This window comes from Petaurus breviceps, unplaced genomic scaffold (assembly GCF_028583685.1).
Source record: "Petaurus breviceps papuanus isolate PSGF00001 unplaced genomic scaffold, PetGlider_PUasm1.0 90165, whole genome shotgun sequence".
Lineage (NCBI taxonomy): Eukaryota > Metazoa > Chordata > Mammalia > Diprotodontia > Petauridae > Petaurus > Petaurus breviceps.
The window spans coordinates 838,966-860,082 of record NW_027187189.1 but is presented as its reverse complement, the minus strand read 5'-3'; the positions used below and the strand labels follow the sequence as shown (position 1 = coordinate 860,082).

At 43.4% G+C, this 21,117-nt stretch overlaps 1 protein-coding gene and 1 long non-coding RNA gene across 3 annotated transcripts; one reads left to right on the top strand and one right to left on the bottom strand.

The window, feature by feature from the left end:
• Positions 1–300: 300 nt before the first annotated feature.
• On the bottom strand, positions 301–7,219 carry LOC138176769 (uncharacterized). 2 transcript variants are annotated; one of them, XR_011172385.1, is made up of 3 exons: positions 7,004–7,219; positions 5,196–5,762; positions 301–4,534 (listed from the first exon to the last, which is right to left on the bottom strand). It is a non-coding gene; the product is annotated as an uncharacterized lncRNA (long non-coding RNA). The 2 variants fall into 2 exon arrangements; XR_011172386.1 differs by having other exon boundaries at positions 5,500–5,762.
• Positions 7,220–7,292: 73 nt separating this feature from the next.
• Positions 7,293–21,101, top strand: SLC25A44 (solute carrier family 25 member 44). Its single transcript, XM_069107629.1, is given in 5 exon segments — positions 7,293–7,494; positions 8,843–8,900; positions 12,242–12,879; positions 16,382–16,509; positions 18,493–21,101. Coding segments are annotated over 5 exon segments (1,182 nt in total). The 5' UTR covers positions 7,293–7,325; the 3' UTR covers positions 18,682–21,101.
• The last annotated feature ends 16 nt before the right edge of the window (positions 21,102–21,117 follow it).

The following is a 21,117-nucleotide window of genomic DNA, read 5'->3' as shown; positions in this document are numbered from 1 at the left end:
AGAGTGAGGAGTGTAGGTTGATATCTAGGATGTGAGCCTGGAGGATTGGGAGGATGGTGATATCTTCAACAGGGAAATATGGAAGGGGAAATGGTTTGGGGAAATATAAAATAAGTTAAATATCAAACATATTGAGTTTAAGATGTTTGAGGGACATCGAATTTGAAACATCTAGCAGGTAATGGAGATGGAGACATGAGAATGGCAGTCATGAAAGAGGTTAGGATTGGATTATCAAATCTGAGAATCATTAGCACAGAGATGATAGTTGTATCCTTTAGATCTGATTAGCTAATCAAATTCAATACAGTGCACAGAAGCTTTCCAGAAGAATGCTACTGTGAATAGCTTTTAAGGTTCTGATTACACAGTATAGTGAACACTATTTATTCCATAACAAATCAAAACAAAATTTTCACAGAAAATCAAGGTACAGCATTCACAATATTACAACTTCTCAAAGTACAGTAGTCAAAGTCTTCCACTCATGGGGCAAAGTCTTAAGTTAACTAAGTCAGTATCACAATATAGTCTCAAAGTACAAAAGTCAAAGTCTTTCACACATAGGGCACTCTTAAATTAACTCAATCAGTCACTTATTCAGCAAAGTCTTCCACTCATGGGGCAAAATCTTGATTAACTCAATCAGTAACTTATTCAGCAATCAATTACTAAGTATACAAAAAAACCCTCCACCCCTTAGGTCACTAGTAAACTATAATTCCATAATTACTCAGTACCCAAGGAGAGGTCTTTTCATCTTTACTTGGGGCCAGTTCTCAGATTCCCTGGATCCCCTTCCATGGTCCCAGATTCTACCTGGATTCACCAGACTGTCACCTGTTCACTAGCGGACAGCTCCCAGTTTCTTGTCCAGCTCTCTGGGTAGGTCCTGCTCCACACAGAAGTTCATAGGGTCTGGTCCATGTCAGATTCTTCACCATTTCTGTTCCAGGGAATTCAAGGCTCAACCAAACCACAAACAAAGTCTCAGCATCCCTCATGCTTCCTCAGTCACCTGGGCTCTTGGCTGCCAGCTGCCGGCTCAGGGCTTTGGGCTGAGGGCCCTGGGCTCCTGTTCAGAAGAAGCTTCACCACAAGTTCTCAGGAAATTCTGGCTCAGTTCTCCATTCTCTCTTCTGTAGCTGCTCTGCCACCAGATGGTCTCAAGAAATTCTGACTGTGCCTCTCTGGGGCTTTTCTTATATACACCCAGCATTAGCTTCCTGTTTCAGCCAACCCCTTCCTGTTATATCAGCAATAGGAGACAGGAGTTCATACCTTCTGTTTCCCCAACAGAGACTTAATCAATTACTAATGTTGGGCATAATGGAGCGAGACAGAAGATCCCCGAGATTAAATTTGGAAGTAGATTTTAATACTGCGGGACTGCCGGGGTCACATACCCAAATCAGACAGTCAATTGGCATGGACAGTATGGTGGTTTTTAAAGAGATTACAATAGGTTATGTAAGCTGAAACTACAATCAGTGATTGGACAATGTATATTTGAATTTTTCCGAGTTTTCCTAGGCTGAGGTACAGGGAACCCAGAATGGATGGAGATAGGGAATACTTGGTAGGGAGGGGCAGGGGATGGGGAAGAATGGAGCAGGGATTTTACCCTAGGCTGAACCCCCCACCCACGGATCAATTAGGAGAGGGAAGGGTAAAAGTTATGCTAAAATGCCTGTTTACAGATCAAGGGAAGGGAAGGAAAGGGTAAAGGTATGCTAAAATGCCTACTTACAGATCAATGGAAGGATAGGGTAAAGTTATGCTAAAATGCCTGCTTACAGATCAATGGAAGGGAAAGGAAGGTGGAGTTGTTGCTTACAGATCAGTTAAGGGAATGGAAGGTGGGGTTGTGCTCAACACTAAGTGCTAAGTACCTGCTACCTTTGCCAACACAAAGGGATCTTAAAATTCAAGTTACATTACCATTACCCCAAATGAAATAGTATAGAAGGAGAAGAGAAGAGGGCCCAGATCAGAGGTATGGGGGACACCCAAGGTTAGTGGGCATGACCTGGATGAAGATTAAGTAAAGGAAGAATTCTGACAGAAGGAAAATTAGGAGAGAACAGTGTCTCTGAAACCTATAAAAAAGAGAAGATGAGGAAGGTTATTAATAATATCAAAGATTGTAGAAAGATCAAAAAAGGATGAGGACTGAAAACAGGTGAATTAGATTTAGTAATGAAGAGATCATTGGTCTCTTTGGAAAAAGGACTTTCGATTGAATGGTGAGGTTGGAAGCCAGACTATAGAGAGTTAGTTAAGAGAGTAAAAAAAAGGAAATGGAGGTACCAATTGTAGATGGCCTTCTCAAGTTTAACCATGAAACAGAGGAGAGATATAGGACCATAGCTAGCAGGGATGGTAGGATCAAGTAAGGATTAGAAACATGGGTGTGTTTGTAGGCAACAAGGAAGCAGCCAACAGGGAGAGATTGAGAAAGTGGGGATGACAGAGGAGGCAATGTGCTGGAGAAGATTGGATTGGAGAAGAATGGGATCACTTGTTCAGGTAAAGATGTTTGCCTTGACAAAGAAAAGGCTTTTTATGAGACAGGGTGAAGGAAAAAATAGTAGGGGAAGATGCCTGAGTGATGTGAGATGAGGATGAGGAGAAAACAGGGAGCTTTTGACAAATGGCCTCAATTTTATCAGTGAAAAATATAAGGCAAAGTTCTCAGCTTAAAGGGTGTGAGAAGGGGGAGCCATAGGAGGTTTGAAATAGTAAATTGATTAGGAAGGTGTAAGAAGACTGCTTTGCTGCAGAGAAGGTCCAGGTGAGATTATGTAACAGAAATTTTTAATGAACCCATTCTGCAAGATTTTGTGATTTTCTCTAGTCTCGTTAAGCAGCACCAGTATTAGAAATGGTGGCCAGGTATTCAATGTCATCAAGGGTGAGTAAGGGCTCAGTTAGTATCAGAATATGTGAAGTAGAAGAAAAAAAAAGGTTTACATTTACAAAGAAAGCAAGTTTATAAATTAAGGAACAGGTATTCCATAGAGCACAGAGGAAGAGACAGAGAATTGCTAGAATGGGACATGTCAGGGATAGGGTTAAGGGGGATGGGAGTGAGGAAGAAGGCATTTGGGGATTGTAATGTAATTGCCAAGGAAAGGCAACTTCCCAAGGTTCAAAATACCAGCATAGGTGCTCTCCATTTTATTCAGTGACAAACCAAGAACAGAGAAGGTCAAAACATGACATCATTCAAAATACAGCATTTACTAAGGGTGATTAAATAATCTCCAAGTACTACCCCATCCCAGGACCTTCCAATCATTCAATCAATTACAAAGTCCCTGTTCTAAATACTTCTCCACCCCTAGGCTATACCTTCATTTAGTCCACCACAAAGTCCCTCTTCTCAAATGGAGATTAGTTTCCAAACATAAGGTCAAAAGTTCCCCACCCCTGGATCACAATTGAATCTACCCCAGAGTTACATCAAGTTTAAGCACAGCACTTAATACCCAAATGGAGGTCTTTTCTTCATCTTGACACGAGGCAAGTTCTCAGCAATCTTAGTTCCTGGGGAGACAAGGCTTAGCAAGGCCACAAGATACATTGCCAGTCCCTTCATTAATTCATCCTCTGTCTGTAGAACAGTCCGAGAACCCCTGAAAACATTAGCAAAACCCTCTCCTAGGATTTCTGTAAACATACAACAAGAAAATCCTTCTTCAGGGCTTCTGAACCAACAGAAAGGTTCCCAGACCCCTGCAACAACAGCACTGTCCTTCACCAGTGGACAGTATTCACTCTGTCTGCAGGACAGTCTCCAGACCCCTGCAACAACAGCACTGTCCTTCACCAGTGGACAGTATTCACTCTCTGTCTGCAGGACAGTCTCAGGGCTTCTCAACCAAAAGCCAGGTTCCAGGACTTCTTCAACAGGACTGTCTTTCACCAGTGGAAAAATCTGGCAAAACAACATAAAAAACAGACAGACAAAGTACCAGCAAAACAGCCATGTCTCCTTAGTCCTTGGTAGCTCAGGGGGCAGGTCTCAAAAGTCCAGGGCAATTCAAAGTGGCCTCCAGTAATTCTCTTAGTCTCTCTCCACGAGGTGCTGCTTCCAAAAAAAAAGTTCTTCTGCCTCTCACTTGTCTCCCCAAATCTACATCACCAGCTCTTCCCAGTTCGTGTCTCTCTTTTCAAGTCAACAAGTCCATCCCACAGGTGGGATTAACAAGCTCTGGGTTTTAACACAATCAATTTGAAAAACTAAGCCAATACAGGGGAATCTTTAAATGCCATTACTATCACAGGGATAGAGAATGGAATTTGTACTTCAGTAGCTGGGGGGTCAGAATTACTAGGATGAAGAGAATAGGGGGGGGGGGGGGGGAGTATGTCAACCATTGACAAATGAGTCCAGAGTACCAGTTGCTGGAGAGAGGATTGCTAAGGCAGGCAGGTGATTATACTGTTCAAGGTCCTTCTTCATGGCAGGTGGTGATGTTGGGTTCTGCAAAGCCTTGGGAGGTTGGTCTCACAGCAGTCAAAGGTAAGTCTGGTATGACCCAGGGGAGACAAAGAAAGTGGTATTAGTGAAAGGTGTGTTCCTGGAGCACAGATGCTAAAGGCCAGTGGCCTAGGGCTGACATAGGATCCTCTGAGTTGGCACTGTTGACCACTCTCTCCTCCTGGATAGTTTTTTCTCTACAGATTTTTTTTGACACTACTTTCCCCTGGCTCTCCTCCTACCTGTCTTCAGTCTTCTTTGCTGCCCCTTAATTGTGGGTATTCTCCAAGTCCCTAGGCCCTCTTGTCTTCTCCCTCTATACTCTCTTTAGTAACCTCATCAAAGAACTGGTTTTACTGTCAACTCTCCATAGATGATAATGTATATAAGCATGTGGTATGTAAACACACACATACACTTGTATGTATATACACATATGTCTATATGCACACACATGTATATGTACACACAATATACATATAGTTGGTTGTTGTCCTTTATTCTGAAAGAGGATCAAAATTCGATCACTATGTTGGGGATCAAAGTACAGTGTATCTGACTGTGGCTGATCAGATCAACACAAGCTCAGAAGGTTCCACTACAGGTCAGACACAAATATGAACATTTGGAGTGGAGATGTCCCTAAATTTGTGCATCTCACATTTCTTTTGAGCTACTGTAATTATGCTTTGCTCATAGAGTACAGCACCTTTATGCTGGGTGATTCTGTGTCAGTGTCTTCCGTGTCTCACAACTGATTTCAAAGTTCTTCAGAGAGAATATATACCACATAGAGAAAGCCCCTGTATCTCCCCTGGGCTTCAGTCCTACATAAATTCATTGCTCACTGGCAATGCAGACTGGGATGTCCTGGAGATAGTTCAAATTCAACATGTTCATAACTGAACTCATAACCTTCCTTCAAACTTCCCTTCTTTTAAACTTCCCTACTTCTGTCAAAGGAATCATCATCCTTCAGGTCTGCCAGGTTCAAAGGGTCTTCATCTCCTCACCCCACATTTTCTTTCAGTTGCCAAATCTTGTTGTTTTTGCCTCTGAAACATAGCTGGCATCCATACTCTTCTCTCCACTCACATAGCTTTCACCTTAGTTCAGTCGAGTTCCACCTCTCACCTTGATGATTTCTATATCATCCTAAGAGGACCCCCTACCTCCAGTCTACCTTACCCCCTGCTGTCAAACTAATTTTCTTCAAGCTGTAGATATGACCATGTGACTTCTCTTCTGAATCAACTTCAGTGGCTCCCTGCTGCATCTAGGATAACACATAAACATTTCCATTCAGTTGTTAGGTCCTTCACAACCTGACCCTAATCCTATCTTTCTAGCTTCATTGGACATTACTGCCCCTTCTGTCTTCCCTCCAGCAAAACTGGTCTCAATTTCTCAGATAGACGCATCTGTCTTCTGACTTGGCAGGGTTTGTCCCCTCATAACTGGAATGTACTTCCTTCTTATCTCCTTTTCATAGAGTACTTCTCTTCCCTTAAGGTACAGCTCAAATACCAACTTTTGCATGAAGCTTTTCCTGACCCTCCCCAACTTCCAGGGTAGGGTCCTCCCTCCCAAACTCGTATGTAACTACTTAGGTGTTTCAAAAGTCTTAGCACAGTTTTAAGCTTTAATAGCTTAAATCTTTACCTATTAACTTAAAACTGTGCTATACTTTTGAAAAACCCTACATTTGTGCTTATTCACTTTGTATTTATAAATTCTGTATATTTACAAATGTACTTGTCTCTCCATAGAGCATAAGGTCCTGGTTTCATTCTTTGTACTCTTATCCCCAGCTTTGCACAGGGACCAATACAGAGCAGGTGCTTAATAATTGCTTGATAGAGCCAATCTGTAATCAGACCAAAGACTGAGGATTTGCCATTTCACAGTGAAGCATTCAGAATCTTCCTGTTGAATTGAGATTGACAGGCAGTATGACATGGAGGATAGGTGGAATAAAGAACTTGGAGTCAGGAAAAATAGCAACTGACCCTTAGATAAAGGTTTGTAAAGCACTTTCCATACATTGTCTCCTGAGTCTCACAGCAACCTGGTGAAGCAGGAACTACAAGTGTTATACCTGTTTTACAGATGAAGAAACCAAGGTTCGGATAGTATGAACGACTTGCCTATGGCCACACACTGCTACTAAGGGTCAGAGTCAGCTCTTTCTGACTCTATATCCCGAACTCTGGTAGTTACACCACTGAAGGTCTCCAAGAAAACATGGCTTCAAATCCCACCCTTACTAGCTCTGCGACCATTTCACGTCTCCGTGCCTCAGTTTCCTCATCTGTAAAGTGGGTATCTGCAATACCCACCCTTCCCTTCCTTGTGAGGACCTCATTATCTTTGCCACCTGCCCTTTGCTTTCTGTGACTACAGAAACTGAGCAGGGACCAGGAATCAATTGCTCAGCTTACATATGTCAATTATTATTATTTTAAACTAATCGGCAAAAAACCCACAAAAACAAGTTTAGGGAAGTGGGATTCGAACCTGCAATTGTTTTCCAGCCACAAGGTGACCCACGAGCAAGGCACTTTTTAAGAAGCGTCTTGTGACTCGACTTCCACGAACTGGAAACGAGCAAAGTGAAACAAGAAAGACAGAAGCGTGCTGGGGTTCTCTGAAGCGGAAGGGGGCGTGGCAATGCCCTCTTCTAAGATGGCCTCTGAATCCGCCCATCATCACCGCTCTTGGACCCGCCCTCGAACTCACCTCTTCCATAGTGAGCAGTAACTCCAGCATACCATTGGTCAAGCTACCTGTCGTTCAGCCCCACCTCCTTTTGAGCAGGGACTGTGGGAGGGGGAGGTTAATGACAACTTCACTTCCGGCTCCGGCGGTGTGGGGAGCCGGGCCGATATGGAGGAAGATGCTGCTGGGGTCAGCTCGCCGAGAGCTGAAGCTAGGGCAGGAGCAACAGCCTAAGAGTCCCGGCCGACGGAGCGCCGGTACTGTCTACAGGGCCGTCTGGGGCTTAGGAGGTAGGAAGCGGTTGGGTGTACACGAGTCGGGGCTGCTAGTGAGAGAATTGGGGGGAAGGGCAGGCTGTCCCTGGGGGCGGGGCAAGCGGCAGAGGCGGGGTCAGGGGGAGGGCCGGGTCTGTTGGTTCTTGGGCGCTCCCTTTGGGGCGCTCGCGGGGGCGAGCCCGAGGAGGTGATCTTTTGGGGGCAGGTGGATGGGCAGGGAGTCAGCTTTCGGATCAATATGGGGTGGGGGAGGGTGGAGTTGGGGGAGTCACTTGGCGTTTGTTTTGGGGAGCGGGGTGGGGATGGGGCATGAAAGAGCTGTATGGATGGCATAGATGTAAGTAACGTCCGAAGAGGGGAGTCTGCACGGATGGTTTATCACAGAAAGGCTTACATAAGGTGGTTATATAAGGTCTAACAAAGACCCAGGAGCCCTCTCTAAGGGTAAGTGAAATCACTATAGAATCAGTTCTTGTGTGCCCAGGTCCGACTTTGTCGTTGGTCTAGTAGAGGTGGGTGGGAGGGATTCTTGTCCCTCCAACCTAATCTCTCCAGTTTCAAGTCTCTAGGGGAGATTAGCCCAGATCAAGTGTGACTTGGGGTGAGGCAGTATGAGGACTCAGCCTGGGAGACAGTGATATCAAAAGGACTGAAGCTGTAGACCTGGGCAAAGGTGGGCTCCCATAGGTCCAATCCTAATGAAATCAGGATGGAGTCAGGCAGATCCTTTTGGTAGAATTTGTTTGGTAGAGATTAGGAAGCGGCATACACTCTTCCTGAACCTAAATCTCTTGTCAACCTATTGGTTGCTTAGTGTGAGGAAGGTATTAGGCCATAAACACAATTAAAGGACAAGGAAAGAAACAAAGTAATTGAGCTGGTTGAATTTGGAAGATAAAGTTGAAGGAGAATGGCTCTCTGACAGTTTTCATAGAGGAAAAGTATTAGGGTAAGCATTGTAGCAGGAAGTGTGGGGATAGACTGCAGGAGGAGAGATTTTAAGTACATGTGATTAGAAGTAATGACTTCCTGAAGGAACTGGGGGGACTCTGTGTGTCCTTGCTTTTCTTCTTAGCCTTCCTCCAAAAGTGTTGCATCACTTCTGAGGAATATTCTCTATCTGCCTGTCCTGTTAGAAATGGTATGAATCAGCAGCCTCTGGGCTCCCTCCTATCTCTTTCAGAGAATTTAAAGTCGACAAGCACAGGTGAGAGCAAAAGAGCAAAAAAGTGTGACAGTAGGACCAGGAAGCATAGGAACATTAAGAAGGGCTAATTAAGGAAGTAGCTTGGTGACCTGTGATTTGTCATAAAGATTTTTTTTCCCTTCTAAAATTAAACTCTTGAACTGATCCCACCCTCAGCCAGATTCCCCTTATCTTACTTAACTCCATGTTCCTGCCCTGCTTAGTGCATCATCAGGTTTGTATGAGTATAACAGGAAGCTTGTCTGCCAAAAACAGCACATTCACTGCTCAGAAAACAGGTTGGAAAAGCAGAGAAAGATTGATTTTTCTTGGGTAAACTGAAGAAGTTCCTGAGCATCTAGCTAGTCATCAGGGTCACTCAAACTTGGAGGCCTGAAGGCCACATTTCCACAACTGTGCCTCCTGTTCTTAGGAAGGAACAGACATAGCATTGAGTGAATTATTGTGGAAACTCCAACTCCCCAGAGCAAAAATGCTAACTCCCAAGATTGGAAATGTATCTGACACATTTCTGCGTCCAGAAACAAGAAATGGCAATGCCCCCCTTGTCTTCACTTTCAGAATGAGACACTCATGGGTGAATATCCTTTGCAGAAGTAAGGAAAGAAAGAAGTGCCCTTCACCCTTCCCGATTACTATCTCAGTATTGCTGCCTCAGTATTAGCATCTTCAAGTAGTCATACTCATTGATCTCAAAGTCCTCCCTGTCTCATCAGTCTCATTTCTGGTGACTTGCCAATTCTAGCCAAGCCAGTCTGTTTTCTTTCATATTTTTGTACTGTCAAACTTTTGTGTAGGCTATTCTCCACTTAGAAAGGAACCGGAAAGGGCATTTTTTTCAGTCCATGCTCTTCTCCTTCTTTCAAACTCTTATATCCCCTTCCTCCAAGGAAGCCTTCTCTAGAGTAACCTTGAATAACCCTGACCATTCATTTACTTTAAATTATTGGCTGAACTCTCAACCCTCATGTACTCAGTTTACAAGTCTCTTTTTTGGGGGGAGGGGGTCTTTTTTTTTTTGGAGTAGGGAAGGCAGGGCAATTAGGGTTAAGTGACTTGCCCAAGGTCACACAGCTAATAAGTGTTAAGTGGCTGAGGCTGGATTTGAAGTCAGGTCCTCCTGATTCCAGGGCTGGTATTCTATTCACTGCACTACCTAGCTGCCTCTCTATAAGTATCTTTTGCTTAATGAAAGTTGTGTTTCAGCAAAGTTGGTTAGAAAGCTAAAGAAGCCAGGAGCTGGAGATAAAATGGGAGAGAATTCTAGGCATAGTCAGCGAAAATGCCCAGAGGCAAGTGATGGAATGTCTTGTTCTAGGAACAATTTAGGAACAACAATTGCTGTTGGATTGAAGAGTATGTGGGAAATATTTAAGATGTTAGAAGACTGGAAAGTGGGGAGTACAGTAAGGGTAGAGCTGGTTCTGAAGAATTTTATATTTGATCCTAGAAGTGATGGTGAGCCACTAGAGTTTATTGAGTAGCTGGGTGACATGATCAGACCTATGCTTTAGGAAATAACTTTAGTTGCTAAATGGAGGACAGACTAGAGAGGGGAAAGGCCTGTGGCAGACACCTACCAGCAGGCTCTTGCAATAGTCCAGATGTGAGGAGATGAGAGTCTGTACCAGGGTGGTGGCAGTGTCAGAAGAGAGAAGGGGGGCACATCTGAGAGATGTTACAAAGATGAAATTGATAAACCTTTATAACAGAGTTGATATAGGGGGTGAGAGATAGCTAGTTCCAAATGTCTGATAGGCAGTTGGAGATGCTCAGTTGAAGATCTGCAGAGGTTAAGTCCAAAAAAGTAGATGTGAGAATTATTAGCATAGCATATGCTAATTGAATTCTTGGGGGCTGATGAGATTAAGTGAAATAATATATAGAATGAGAAAAGGACCCAGAACTGGGCCCTTTTGTTTACACTTTTAGTGGGCTTGATCTGGATGAATTTCCAACAAAGGAAACTAAGAAGATTCTATTTGAGATCAGAAGAGAACCAGGAGAGAATAGGGTCAGGGAAACCTAGAGAAAAGGGAGTATCTAGGAGAATAGGGTGATCAACAGTCAGGCTACAGAGAGAGGTCAAGAAGGATGAAGACTGAAAAAAGGCCATTGGATTTGGCAATTAGAGATCATTGGTAACTTCATGGAGAGTTTTATTTGAATGATGAGGCTGAAAGCCAAAGTATAGTGTTAAGAAGAGAGTGAGAGGTGAGCAAATTCATTAGAAAATGAATTAGAGGTGTATTTGGTCATTTCTCTTTTGAAATTATATAAGGTGCATTTACTTTAACTTAGGGGTAGGGAGCACAGTATGTATACATTAATTTGCATTTTTCTTTATGTTTGTGTCCTAGAGTTATGTCTTATTTACCTTATCCAACAAGTAGTTCTCTGTTCTGAGAAGACCTTATCTTCTCTTATTTCCAGATTTTCCTCCAAGTACCTAGAACAGGCATCAGCACATAGTGGGTTTTCAGGATTGGGGACTTAAGGACAAAAGTCGTAACTGACAAAGTTAAGGAAGTCTAGCCAACCTTCCCAATAGTTGCTCTTTTCTTCTTTCCTTAGAATGTAATAATTAAAGATATACTGACACCTTTGCTCTACCTTTTTGAGAGAGAGAGGACTCCATACCTTACTACCATGATTCCCCATCCCCAGCTCTCTGTTTAGCCGGAGAAAGTTTCTAAAACCAATGAGTGGTAGGGTGGATCAAAAGGAGGAAGACGAGGAAAAGAGGATATAAGGCTCAGAAAGACTAGCATAAGACTATAAAGTAGACAGGTTTAAATTACCAGAGAGGAAGGAGGACTGACTGGTGACAACAGATAGTCTAGCCTTGAGGAAAAAGAGACTAAGAGAAAGATCATCGTGCCAGGTGTACCGTTTAGCTATTGGGAGATGACAACAATGGGAGGAGCAATGGCTTTAGGTCTCTGTAGTTTCCCATCTTGCTCAGGAACTTTCCATTGGACATCTTTAGGGATAGTTTAGGGATGTCAGTCCCTAGAAATCTCCCCCACTGGCAGGTGGCCAGTCTGCTTCATTTTGGACCCTGCTGGGAAGACTGAGAAGAAAGTGACACAGTCCTGACCAGGGATATACTACCAGAATAAAGGCAGAAACAGGGCAAATTATCGATCCATATAGAACTTTATATCTAGGAGCTGGTGAGCAGACTTAGAAGTGAAGCCTGGTAAAAAATTATTTGAGAGCTTCTTAAAGGACAAGAGTGTTTAAATTATTTGGGAGGGGCAGAGCTGGGCAAACATGAGAGCATTAGGCATTACAGTGGTGGGAGGTACAGCTTTTGTGAAAGCTTAGAGGGTGGAAATAGCCAGGGGTGAACCTAAGATAGGAAGGAGTTCGTCAGGCTGAAGTGGTTTTTGACTGGGATTCCTAGAAGATGTAGCATTAGCTAGGGTGTGTGGGGATACAACATCAGAACTCAAATTGTAGAGACATTGGGCAGAGGAGTCCTGACCTCTTCCCTTCCTATTTCTCTTCTTTTTCTTCATCTCATTCCAACCCACTCCCTGTATTGCCTAGGTATTCAGGCACAATGGAGGATAAACGCAACATCCCAATCATTGAGTGGGAACATCTGGACAAGAAGAAGTTCTATGTCTTTGGTTTGGCAATGACAATGATGATCCGAATCAGTGTCTACCCCTTTGCCCTCATCCGCACACGGCTCCAGATACAGAAGGGCAAGAGCCTTTATCAAGGAACCTTTGATGCCTTTGTCAAGATTCTGCGGACAGATGGGGTGTTAGGCCTCTATCGGGGTTTCTTGGTCAACACACTCACCCTGGTCTCTGGTCAGTGCTATGTTACCACCTATGAGCTCACCCGAAGGTTTGTATCAAAGTATAGCCAGAGCAACACTGTGAAGTCTCTAGTAGCTGGTAGCTCAGCCTCACTGGTGGCCCAGAGCATAACAGTGCCCATTGATGTGGTCTCCCAGCACCTGATGATGCAGCGCAAGGGTGAGACCATGGGCCGATTCCAGGTGTGTCAAGGTACAGAGGGCCGGGGCATAGTGGCCTTTGGCCAAACCAAGTATATCATTCAGCAGATCCTTCAAGCTGATGGAATACGGGGCTTCTACCGAGGTTATGTGGCTTCTCTACTCACCTACATACCCAACAGTGCTTTATGGTGGCCCTTCTACCACTTTTATGCAGGTAGGCAAAAGTGAAGTGGGTAGTCAATGAAGAGTATAAATACTGAATAATGATTGTAGTTGCCAATGGCATTCTGTAATAGAATCAGGATTAGCTAATGGAATGGGACTTTAGGATGGGAAAGAAGCGTGAACTGACCATGGAAAGAATACCGGGGGTAGATTATAAACCCCACTTTTTTTTTTTTGCAGAGAAAGAAACAGAAGCCTAGAGAGGTTTTTATCTTGCTTATTTCATACAAGTAGTAAGTGGCAGAACCTGAATTTGAACTCAGGTTCTTTGATTGCAAGTCCAGGACTCTTTACCCCATGCTATGATGCCTTCTTAGGGTGGGTATATTTCTTTAGCATTGCTCCTGTTGATAGATTTGAGGTGGAATGTGAACTTGTACCTCCCTAACTCATGCTTGGAATTTCTCTACTTATCTCTGTACCTTTCCAGCCTATAACCCTTTATTGTGCCCTCTTATCTAATTCATCCTCTTTTATCTTGCTCTGTCAATTGTGTTTGTCTCATCTCTTCAAATGCTTCCTTCAAATTAATGCTTCACCCCCACTGAAACTATTCTCTCAGAGCTCACCAGTGACATTCTAATCATTAGAGTCAGTTACCTTTTCTCAGTTCTCTTCTTTGACCTGTCTGTTGCATTTGACATTGACCTATCCATTCCTCCTAAAAAGAAATTTTTTAGTATTGCTACTCTTTTATTTTTGGATGGGGGGAAAGCAGGGCAGTTGGGGTTAAATGACTTGCCCAAGGTCACATAGCTAGTAAGTGTTAAGTGTCCCAGGCTGAATTTGAACTCAGGTCCTCCTGATTCCAGGACCCGTGCTCTGTTCACTGCGCCATCTAGCTGCCTGTACTGCTACTCTCTTGAGTTATCATCTTTTTCCTTCTTTTCTTTACTTTCACTACCAAATTTCTGGTAATAGTAAGGGACAGTATACATGGGATTCCTACATTACATAGGGTGCTAGATAGGATGATTTTTAATCTTTCTGACAACTTTTTTGATTCTAAGAGTGATCTATATTCATTGTCTTACCTTATTAAAATTATTTTTCCTTTGGCTTTCATAATCATTCACTGTCCTGGTTTTTCCTTCTAATTTTCCAGTTGTTACTTTTGTTTCTTGTTGGCTTCTTCCCACCTTCTATTTGTGAATGCTCATCAGAATTCTGTACTTGTCCCTTTTCTGTTTATACTCTGTTCCTTGGTGATTTCATTTAATCTCTCAAGGTATTAAGAGACACCCTGTTTTCTGGAGCTAAGGCCCAGCAAGCAAGCTGTGCCCTAAGCTTGGTATAACAGCAATCTTTGCACTCACCCTCTGGATTATCTCAGCCACAGCAAAATCCTGGAATTGTTTCGTGTAACCATTTCCATCTGGTTGACAAATCTCACATCAAATTACCTCCAAATCTATATCTTCAGTCTGAACCTCTCTATCTTTGGGCCCTGCCAATGTCTTAAACTCAGCAGGTCCAAAACTGAAGTAATCAGCCCAGCTATTTCTAGTTATGGGGCCACCATACATCTGTCATCCAGGCTTGAATTCTCAGAGACATCTTTGGCTCCTTCCTCTCCCTCCTGTTGTCTTCAATTGCCAGGATTTCTTAATACCACCTGTGCAGTATTTCATACACTTGTCCGTCCCCACCATCCTGTTTCCAGGGTCATCTTAACTTCATTATCTTTTCCTAGACTCTCCTGACTCATCTGCTAACCTCCCTTAAATCCAGCTTGCACACTGCTGCCACATTAGTCTTCTTAAAAAGAAGGATCATGTCTGTTCATGAATCAGGAGATTTTGGTTGTGCTTTATTGCTTAGCCACTCCCCTTCACATAACCCCACACTCTAGGCAAACAGAGCTATTTTCTGTGCTTTCCCACCTCAGTGCATTTGTTTGTGCAGTACCCTCTACCTAAAAATTCCCTTCTTCCTCATCTCTGCTTGTCAGAATTTTACTTCAAGGTCCATTTCAAATGCTGTCTTCTCTATGAAGCCTTTCCTGATTTCCTCTTTCCCCAACTAGAAATTATTTCTTTGTCTTCTGAATAGCACTTCATTCATACCTCTTGTAGAAAGTATCGTTTTGGGATGATTACTTCATTTTAAGGAATATTGTATGCTCCTTGAACACAAGTACTCTCTTATTTTTGTATCCTCTTCAGTGCCTGGCGCATAGCAGGTACTATGTTTATTATCATCTTATTGAATGAGTGAAAGGGGACAGTAGCAGGATCTAGCCACCTTCTACTGCTTTGTTTCTGTTGCTTCCCCTTTCCTTTCTCTACTCTCTACCAAAGTGAGAAACTGGACCTGGTTCATGCTGTAGCGTATGGGTTCGGGGGCCAGTCCAGACAAGCACATTTTGGCTGGTGTTACCAAGCTTGATATTCTTTGTCAGTTGCATAATCTCTGTCCTCTGCCATTTTGAGAGAAATAGGACATTCAGAGAGGAGATAGTATTGCCAATCCAGTTTGCTCTTGCTGGCCTACCATCAGCCAGAGTTTTGGTTCATGTACTATGCTTTTGGGGGAAAAGGAACTAGAAACCAGAGAATTGACTTGTAAGAATTTTGCCATATCATTTGTGATTCATTTACAATGTCCTGACTACCCCTTTCATTCTTAAGTAGTATAAGAATAAACCACCAAAACTAGAAAAGGGAGATGAGAACCAGGAGAAGGTACCCTTCTCTAGAAATAATAGGATATGGCAACTCAGTCAGAAGAAGAGAACATTGAAGGAAATTTAACTCCCTGTAGGTGGTGAGCCCTTATTTTTTACCTCCATGGAGGATATGATACTAAAAGGAGGTAGCTGCTATTACAGTGGGAGTATGTGGGGAGATGGAGGCTAGACTACAAGAAGGCTTTCTTAATGATCTAGGAATACATGTACTGAATAAGTGGCACCATCTCCTTTCCTAGTACTTTTGAAGAATAAACTTCCATTGGCCTGAGCTTTGAGAAAGAGGTTCATTAGTTTTTCAGAGCAATGGTTTTGCTGTTTAATTTGGAAATGGGAGGTATCCCAATAAGGGGTGATATATCAGGAAGAACTCCCCATCTATCATGAGAATAGGTAAGTGGAGTGGCTAGGTGGCGCAGTGAATAGAGCACCAACCCTGGAGTCAGGAAGACCTGAGTTCCAACCCGGCCTCAGACATTTAACACATACTAGCCGTGTGACCTTGGGCAAATCACTTAACCCCAATTGCTCTGCCTTCCCTCCTCCAAAAAAGCAAAAATAAATAAATAAATGAGAATAGGTAAGCAAAGTTATAGAATCTTTCCCCAGAGGGGATCTCTTCTATTCAAATTAGGTGATATGATTGAAATGACATTTGGAAAGGGTGGGATAGAAGAAAACAAGGAGAAGGTGGGGGTAGTGGGGTAAAAGATGGCCAAGAGTGGAGGATAGTCATCTTCAGGCAAGGAGCAAAGGGAAGTTACTTGCAGGTCTCATGTATTTGCTTTTCTCCCTATTTCAGAGCAGCTCTCCCACATCTGTCCTAAGGACTGCCCCCACATAATCTTCCAGGCCATTTCTGGGCCCCTGGCTGCAGCCACTGCCTCAGTCATCACCAACCCGATGGACGTTGTCCGAGCCAGGGTACAGGTAAGAATTCTCGTTATCATTGTTGAACCCTGTCTTGAGCATGATCTCCATTTTTATTTCTTCATTTCTTCTTTTGGTCTTATCTCAAGGCCCTTCGTTTCCCTTCTAAGGTTGCTCTCCAGCTGATTTGATGTTCTCTCTAAAATGTGGTGCTCAGAATTGAACACAAAAATACTGATGTGGCTTAAGTGTGGTAAAGGACAGAAGGATTATTATATCCTGAGTCCCATTGACTAGAGAGTCTTTTAATGCAGACAAAGGTCACAATAGTTTTTCTGAATACTATGTTATACTACAGGTTCTCAAAACATTTTTTCAGTGAAATCCTCAGATCTTTGGCAAATAAACTGCTCTCTGAGCTACATTTCCTCAATCTACTTATGAAGTTAATTTTTCAAACTCAAGTATAAGACTTTACATTGATCCCTATTAAACTTCATCGTATTACATTCAGCTATCAATCTAAACTTTCAAGGCCTTTTAAAATCCTGATTCTGTCATCTAACATGTTAGCTGTCCCTCCTAGCTGTGTATCATCTTCAAATTTGAGGAGCATACCATGTCTGTATCCAAGTCATTGATAAAAATGTTACCTATCACAAGGTGAAACATAGATCCGTGGGGTGCTCTACTAGGGATCTCCCAAAAGGCTGACATTCAGTCTTTAATCACACCTCTTTGGATTCAGTCAGTCTGCCTCACAGTCCACCTGAGCTCCCCTGGGGATGTGGATCTTGCCCCAGATGCTGAGAGTTGGTCCAGAGAGTAGAGGCTTTAAGGAGTCTAAGGAGTCCCCAGTTTGGGGCAGCTAAGTGGCACAGTGAATAGAGGATCTGAGGTCAAATCCAGCCTCAACACTCAACACTTACTAGCTGTGTGACCTTGGACAAGTTACTTAACCCCAATTGCCCTGCCTTCCCCTCTCCAAAAAAAAGCAGAAAAACCCAAAAACAAACAAACAAAAAAAGAGACCCTAGTTTGATGGGAAAAATAGGTCAGATACAAAAACTTGACAGGTGATTGAGCTGAAAGATCTTTGGGAAAAGTTGAAGGAAGCAGAATCAGAACAAGTTATAGAAAAGGCTCCTCTGAAGAGCAAAGTGTGGAATAGGCTTAATTTATATGGCTCATTTATATAGCACTTTAAGATTTGCAAAGCATTTTCTGCCTTGAAACCTTGTGAGGTAGAAAGTTGAAGCATTTATCTCCATTTTTATATGTCAGTGAATGAAAGTAATGGTTAAGTGACTATCCCATGGTCCCATAACCAGCAAGTCTCAGAAATGAGACTTGACTAAATATCTGCTTACTCTTTTCCACTATGCCATGGGTTAAGAAAAGTTAGGGTTGGGTAAAGAGGAGTTGGGAAGTTCTGGTTTGGTACTAAGGAGAAGTCTCTTTTTTTGCTTTTTGAAGGGGGGGAGGGCAGGGCAGTTGGGGTTTCGTGACTTGCCCAAGGTCACATGGTTAGTTTTGTGTTAAGTGTCTGAGGCCAGATTTGAACTCAGGTCCTCCTGACTCCAGGGCTGTGCTCTATTCACTGTGCCACCTAGCCGCCCTTGAGAAGTATTTTTAGAGCCCTTCAAGAGAGTAAAACATACCTTTTCAGGAGAGAAGTGAAAAAGAGGATCCAGTTAGCCAGAACTCTTGATACTAGTACTATTATAGAGGTGGATTATTATATGGGTGGATGGGGTCATTAAAAGTAAATAAACAATATAGCTTCACTGATATGGCAGAGTGGATAGGATTCTAGTCTTGGAATCAAAAGACCTGGGTTCAATCTGGCCTCTGACACTGGCTCTGTTCTGAGCCTCAGTTTCTTCATCTGTAAAACCAGGATAATAATACCTGTTCTATGTATCATACAAGGCTGTTGTGAGACTCAAATGAGATAATTTTTATAAAGCCTTCTGCATATTTTAAAGTACTGTTTATATTTTATTATTCATTTACTGATTCTTCCTGTGTTGTTTTTTATAGGTGGAAGGCAAGAACTCAGTCATCTTGACCTTCAAGCAGCTATTGGCTGAGGAGGGGCCCTGGGGCTTCATGAAGGGTCTCTCTGCCAGAATCATTGCAGCCACACCCTCCACCATGGTCGTAGTGATAGGCTATGAGAGTCTCAAGAAGTTCAGCCTTCGGCCAGAACTAGTAGACTCCAGACATTAGTAATGGGTGGTGGGGAGAGGAGCCTGCCATGCCTTGAAGAGAGAGACAGAAAAAGGTCTTGGCCTCCCTTGGCCATGCACACAGTCCTCAGCTGGGCTGGCTGCCTAGAAAGAGGACAACAAACTGCTCTAACTGAATAGGTTTTGAGCTTGGATCTCCAGCTCACCCTGTTTTTTTAATTCTCTGGTCAAACTGAGCCCCCTCATCCAGGCTTCCTTTTCTAATCCTTAGCCAATCCCTTTTTTAAAAGGGAATGGTTAAGGAACCTTTCTCAGCTTCCCTCCATCACCATCCTTAGGCTGTACATAGGTTGCTTTTCATTCTTCTTTCCCCTTTGATTGCTTTCCCAGCCTTCAAGGGACCACGGTCACCTCTTACCCTGGCCCCCTTTCTAAGCCAGCTTTTCCTTAATTCTTTTAGGATGGAGCCACCAAGAAAATTGTGACATCTTTTCCCCACCATTTGGTGACTGCTCATTTCACTAAGGAGGGAGCAGCAGAGAACCTCTAGTTGTCTGGAAAATTCTTCTCTCTATCTCTGGAGAAGTTGGTAGTTTGGGGTGAGGGAATGGGAAGAAATTCTCTGTGGATTAATGTTGGTTTGGGGGTTTTTTTGTTGTTAAAAATTTATGAACCAGCCTGTTGTCATAAGCCCTGTTAGAACACCATTCCTGCAGCTAGACCCCATGTCTGCCATAGTAGTTTGAATATGTAGCTTTTCCCTCACCCCTGGTTCCTTATGCTCTTCATCTTCTTCCCTTAGTCCAGTCTCCAATAGGCCTTAGGCAGCACCTTAGGCAGACTACTGGTTCCCCATCCCAGCCTTCCAAACATTTTCTATAATAGGCATGGTGCCTGCATAACTGATGCTGACAGGGAAGAGCAGCTTAAAGTAGCACCCTGAAGAGTTAGATTGATCATGTAGAAGGTTTGAAAACAAAGAGGAAGCTTGCTGAGACAGAGGAGAGGAAGCATGTCATGACAGGTCGTCTATAGCTCTGGACATCTCCAGCCATGGATACATTTCTTCTATCAGTGACAGCAGATGCCATCCATCCCCCACTGAACACCTCAGCTGAAAGATAAGAATCTTTATAAGGTATTGAGCTGATATCTTCTCTCACCCTGTGATATTAGAAGTTAACTCAGGCACTATACCTAGAAGTATGGTGATGGTGGTGGGGAGCAACCCCATGAACCCAGCTCCCCAGGAAGGGGTTCTCAAAAGGGGGAAGGGTGCAGCTTTCTTCTGTCTCCATTCTCAGCCATCACCATTTTACCAGCATGATACTGCCAAGATTTCCTGTTGAAGCCCTTCAAAAACCTGGGAAATTGAACCACTTCATCTCCCATTGTAATTCACACAGAGTGAATCAGAATTAGATTCAGCCTTGCTGATTTTCCAGTGGGGCTGCTGAGTTGGTTCCTGGCATAGGTGCCTTGTGTAGGACCTCTTGCTTCTCTCCACGCAGGAAAGGCTAGGTAGGGTGCCTTTCCATTGAAAGGTGCTAGCTTTACAACAAACTTGATATTTCTTGTCCTCTACACCCCACCCACCACCCACCCAGGTACCCTGGAAACAACATCAATTTATATTGAACTTCATTCTCTGCATCACCTCTGGTTTCCATAACCCCATTTGTGTCTTTAAAAATCTGCCTTCTTTATGTCAGTCTCTCTTATCCACCCCTCTTCTTCTCTACTTTGCTGAGGCATTTTGTCTCTTGTCCTTTTTTCCATCTCTAACCCCATATTCTGAAACACACAACTCAGGCTTGGAGTGACCCACACAATGGAAACAGAATTGCCTCCTTCGAGGCTTTGATTTCAGGCACCCTCCATCTGGCTGAGTACAAGTGCGGCAACAATGAACGTAGAGGTGATTGCAGCCCCCACCCCCTTCGTTCTGCACTGCCCTCACACACCTCTTTTGCTTCCCCGGAACCCCCTTGTGTCTTGCTATTTCCTTGTGCCCTTAACCTCACCTTGCCCAACGCTGCTGTTCCTGACTCTTAAGGGATTAGGCAATGCCTGAAAGGGACTGAGACCCTCACAAACGTTTATTCGTAGTTTAGAGATTGGGTATTGACCCAGACCCCGAGTCCAGCAGTGGTAGGGGGAAGAGAGGACTATTGGCCTGTGCCCTTCAGGGTAGGAACATTTAGTCCAAGTGAAAAAAAACAATGAATTGGGGAAGACTGGAGTGTTTTTGTGTTGAATCGAACTGTCAGAGCGGAAGCTGTCGGGAGGGAATCGGGGCACCTTGTGGTCCTGTCGTGAGGCGCTCCGCAGACTAAGAAACACTCAGATTGCTCTTTGACCATTTAATACTGAGTGACATGTAATGTGACTATTCAAACAGGTTTCACTGTTGCACTGTAAGAAGTCTTTGTCGTATAATTAAAAATTTTTATTGTTTGAGCCCCTGGGTCTTGGT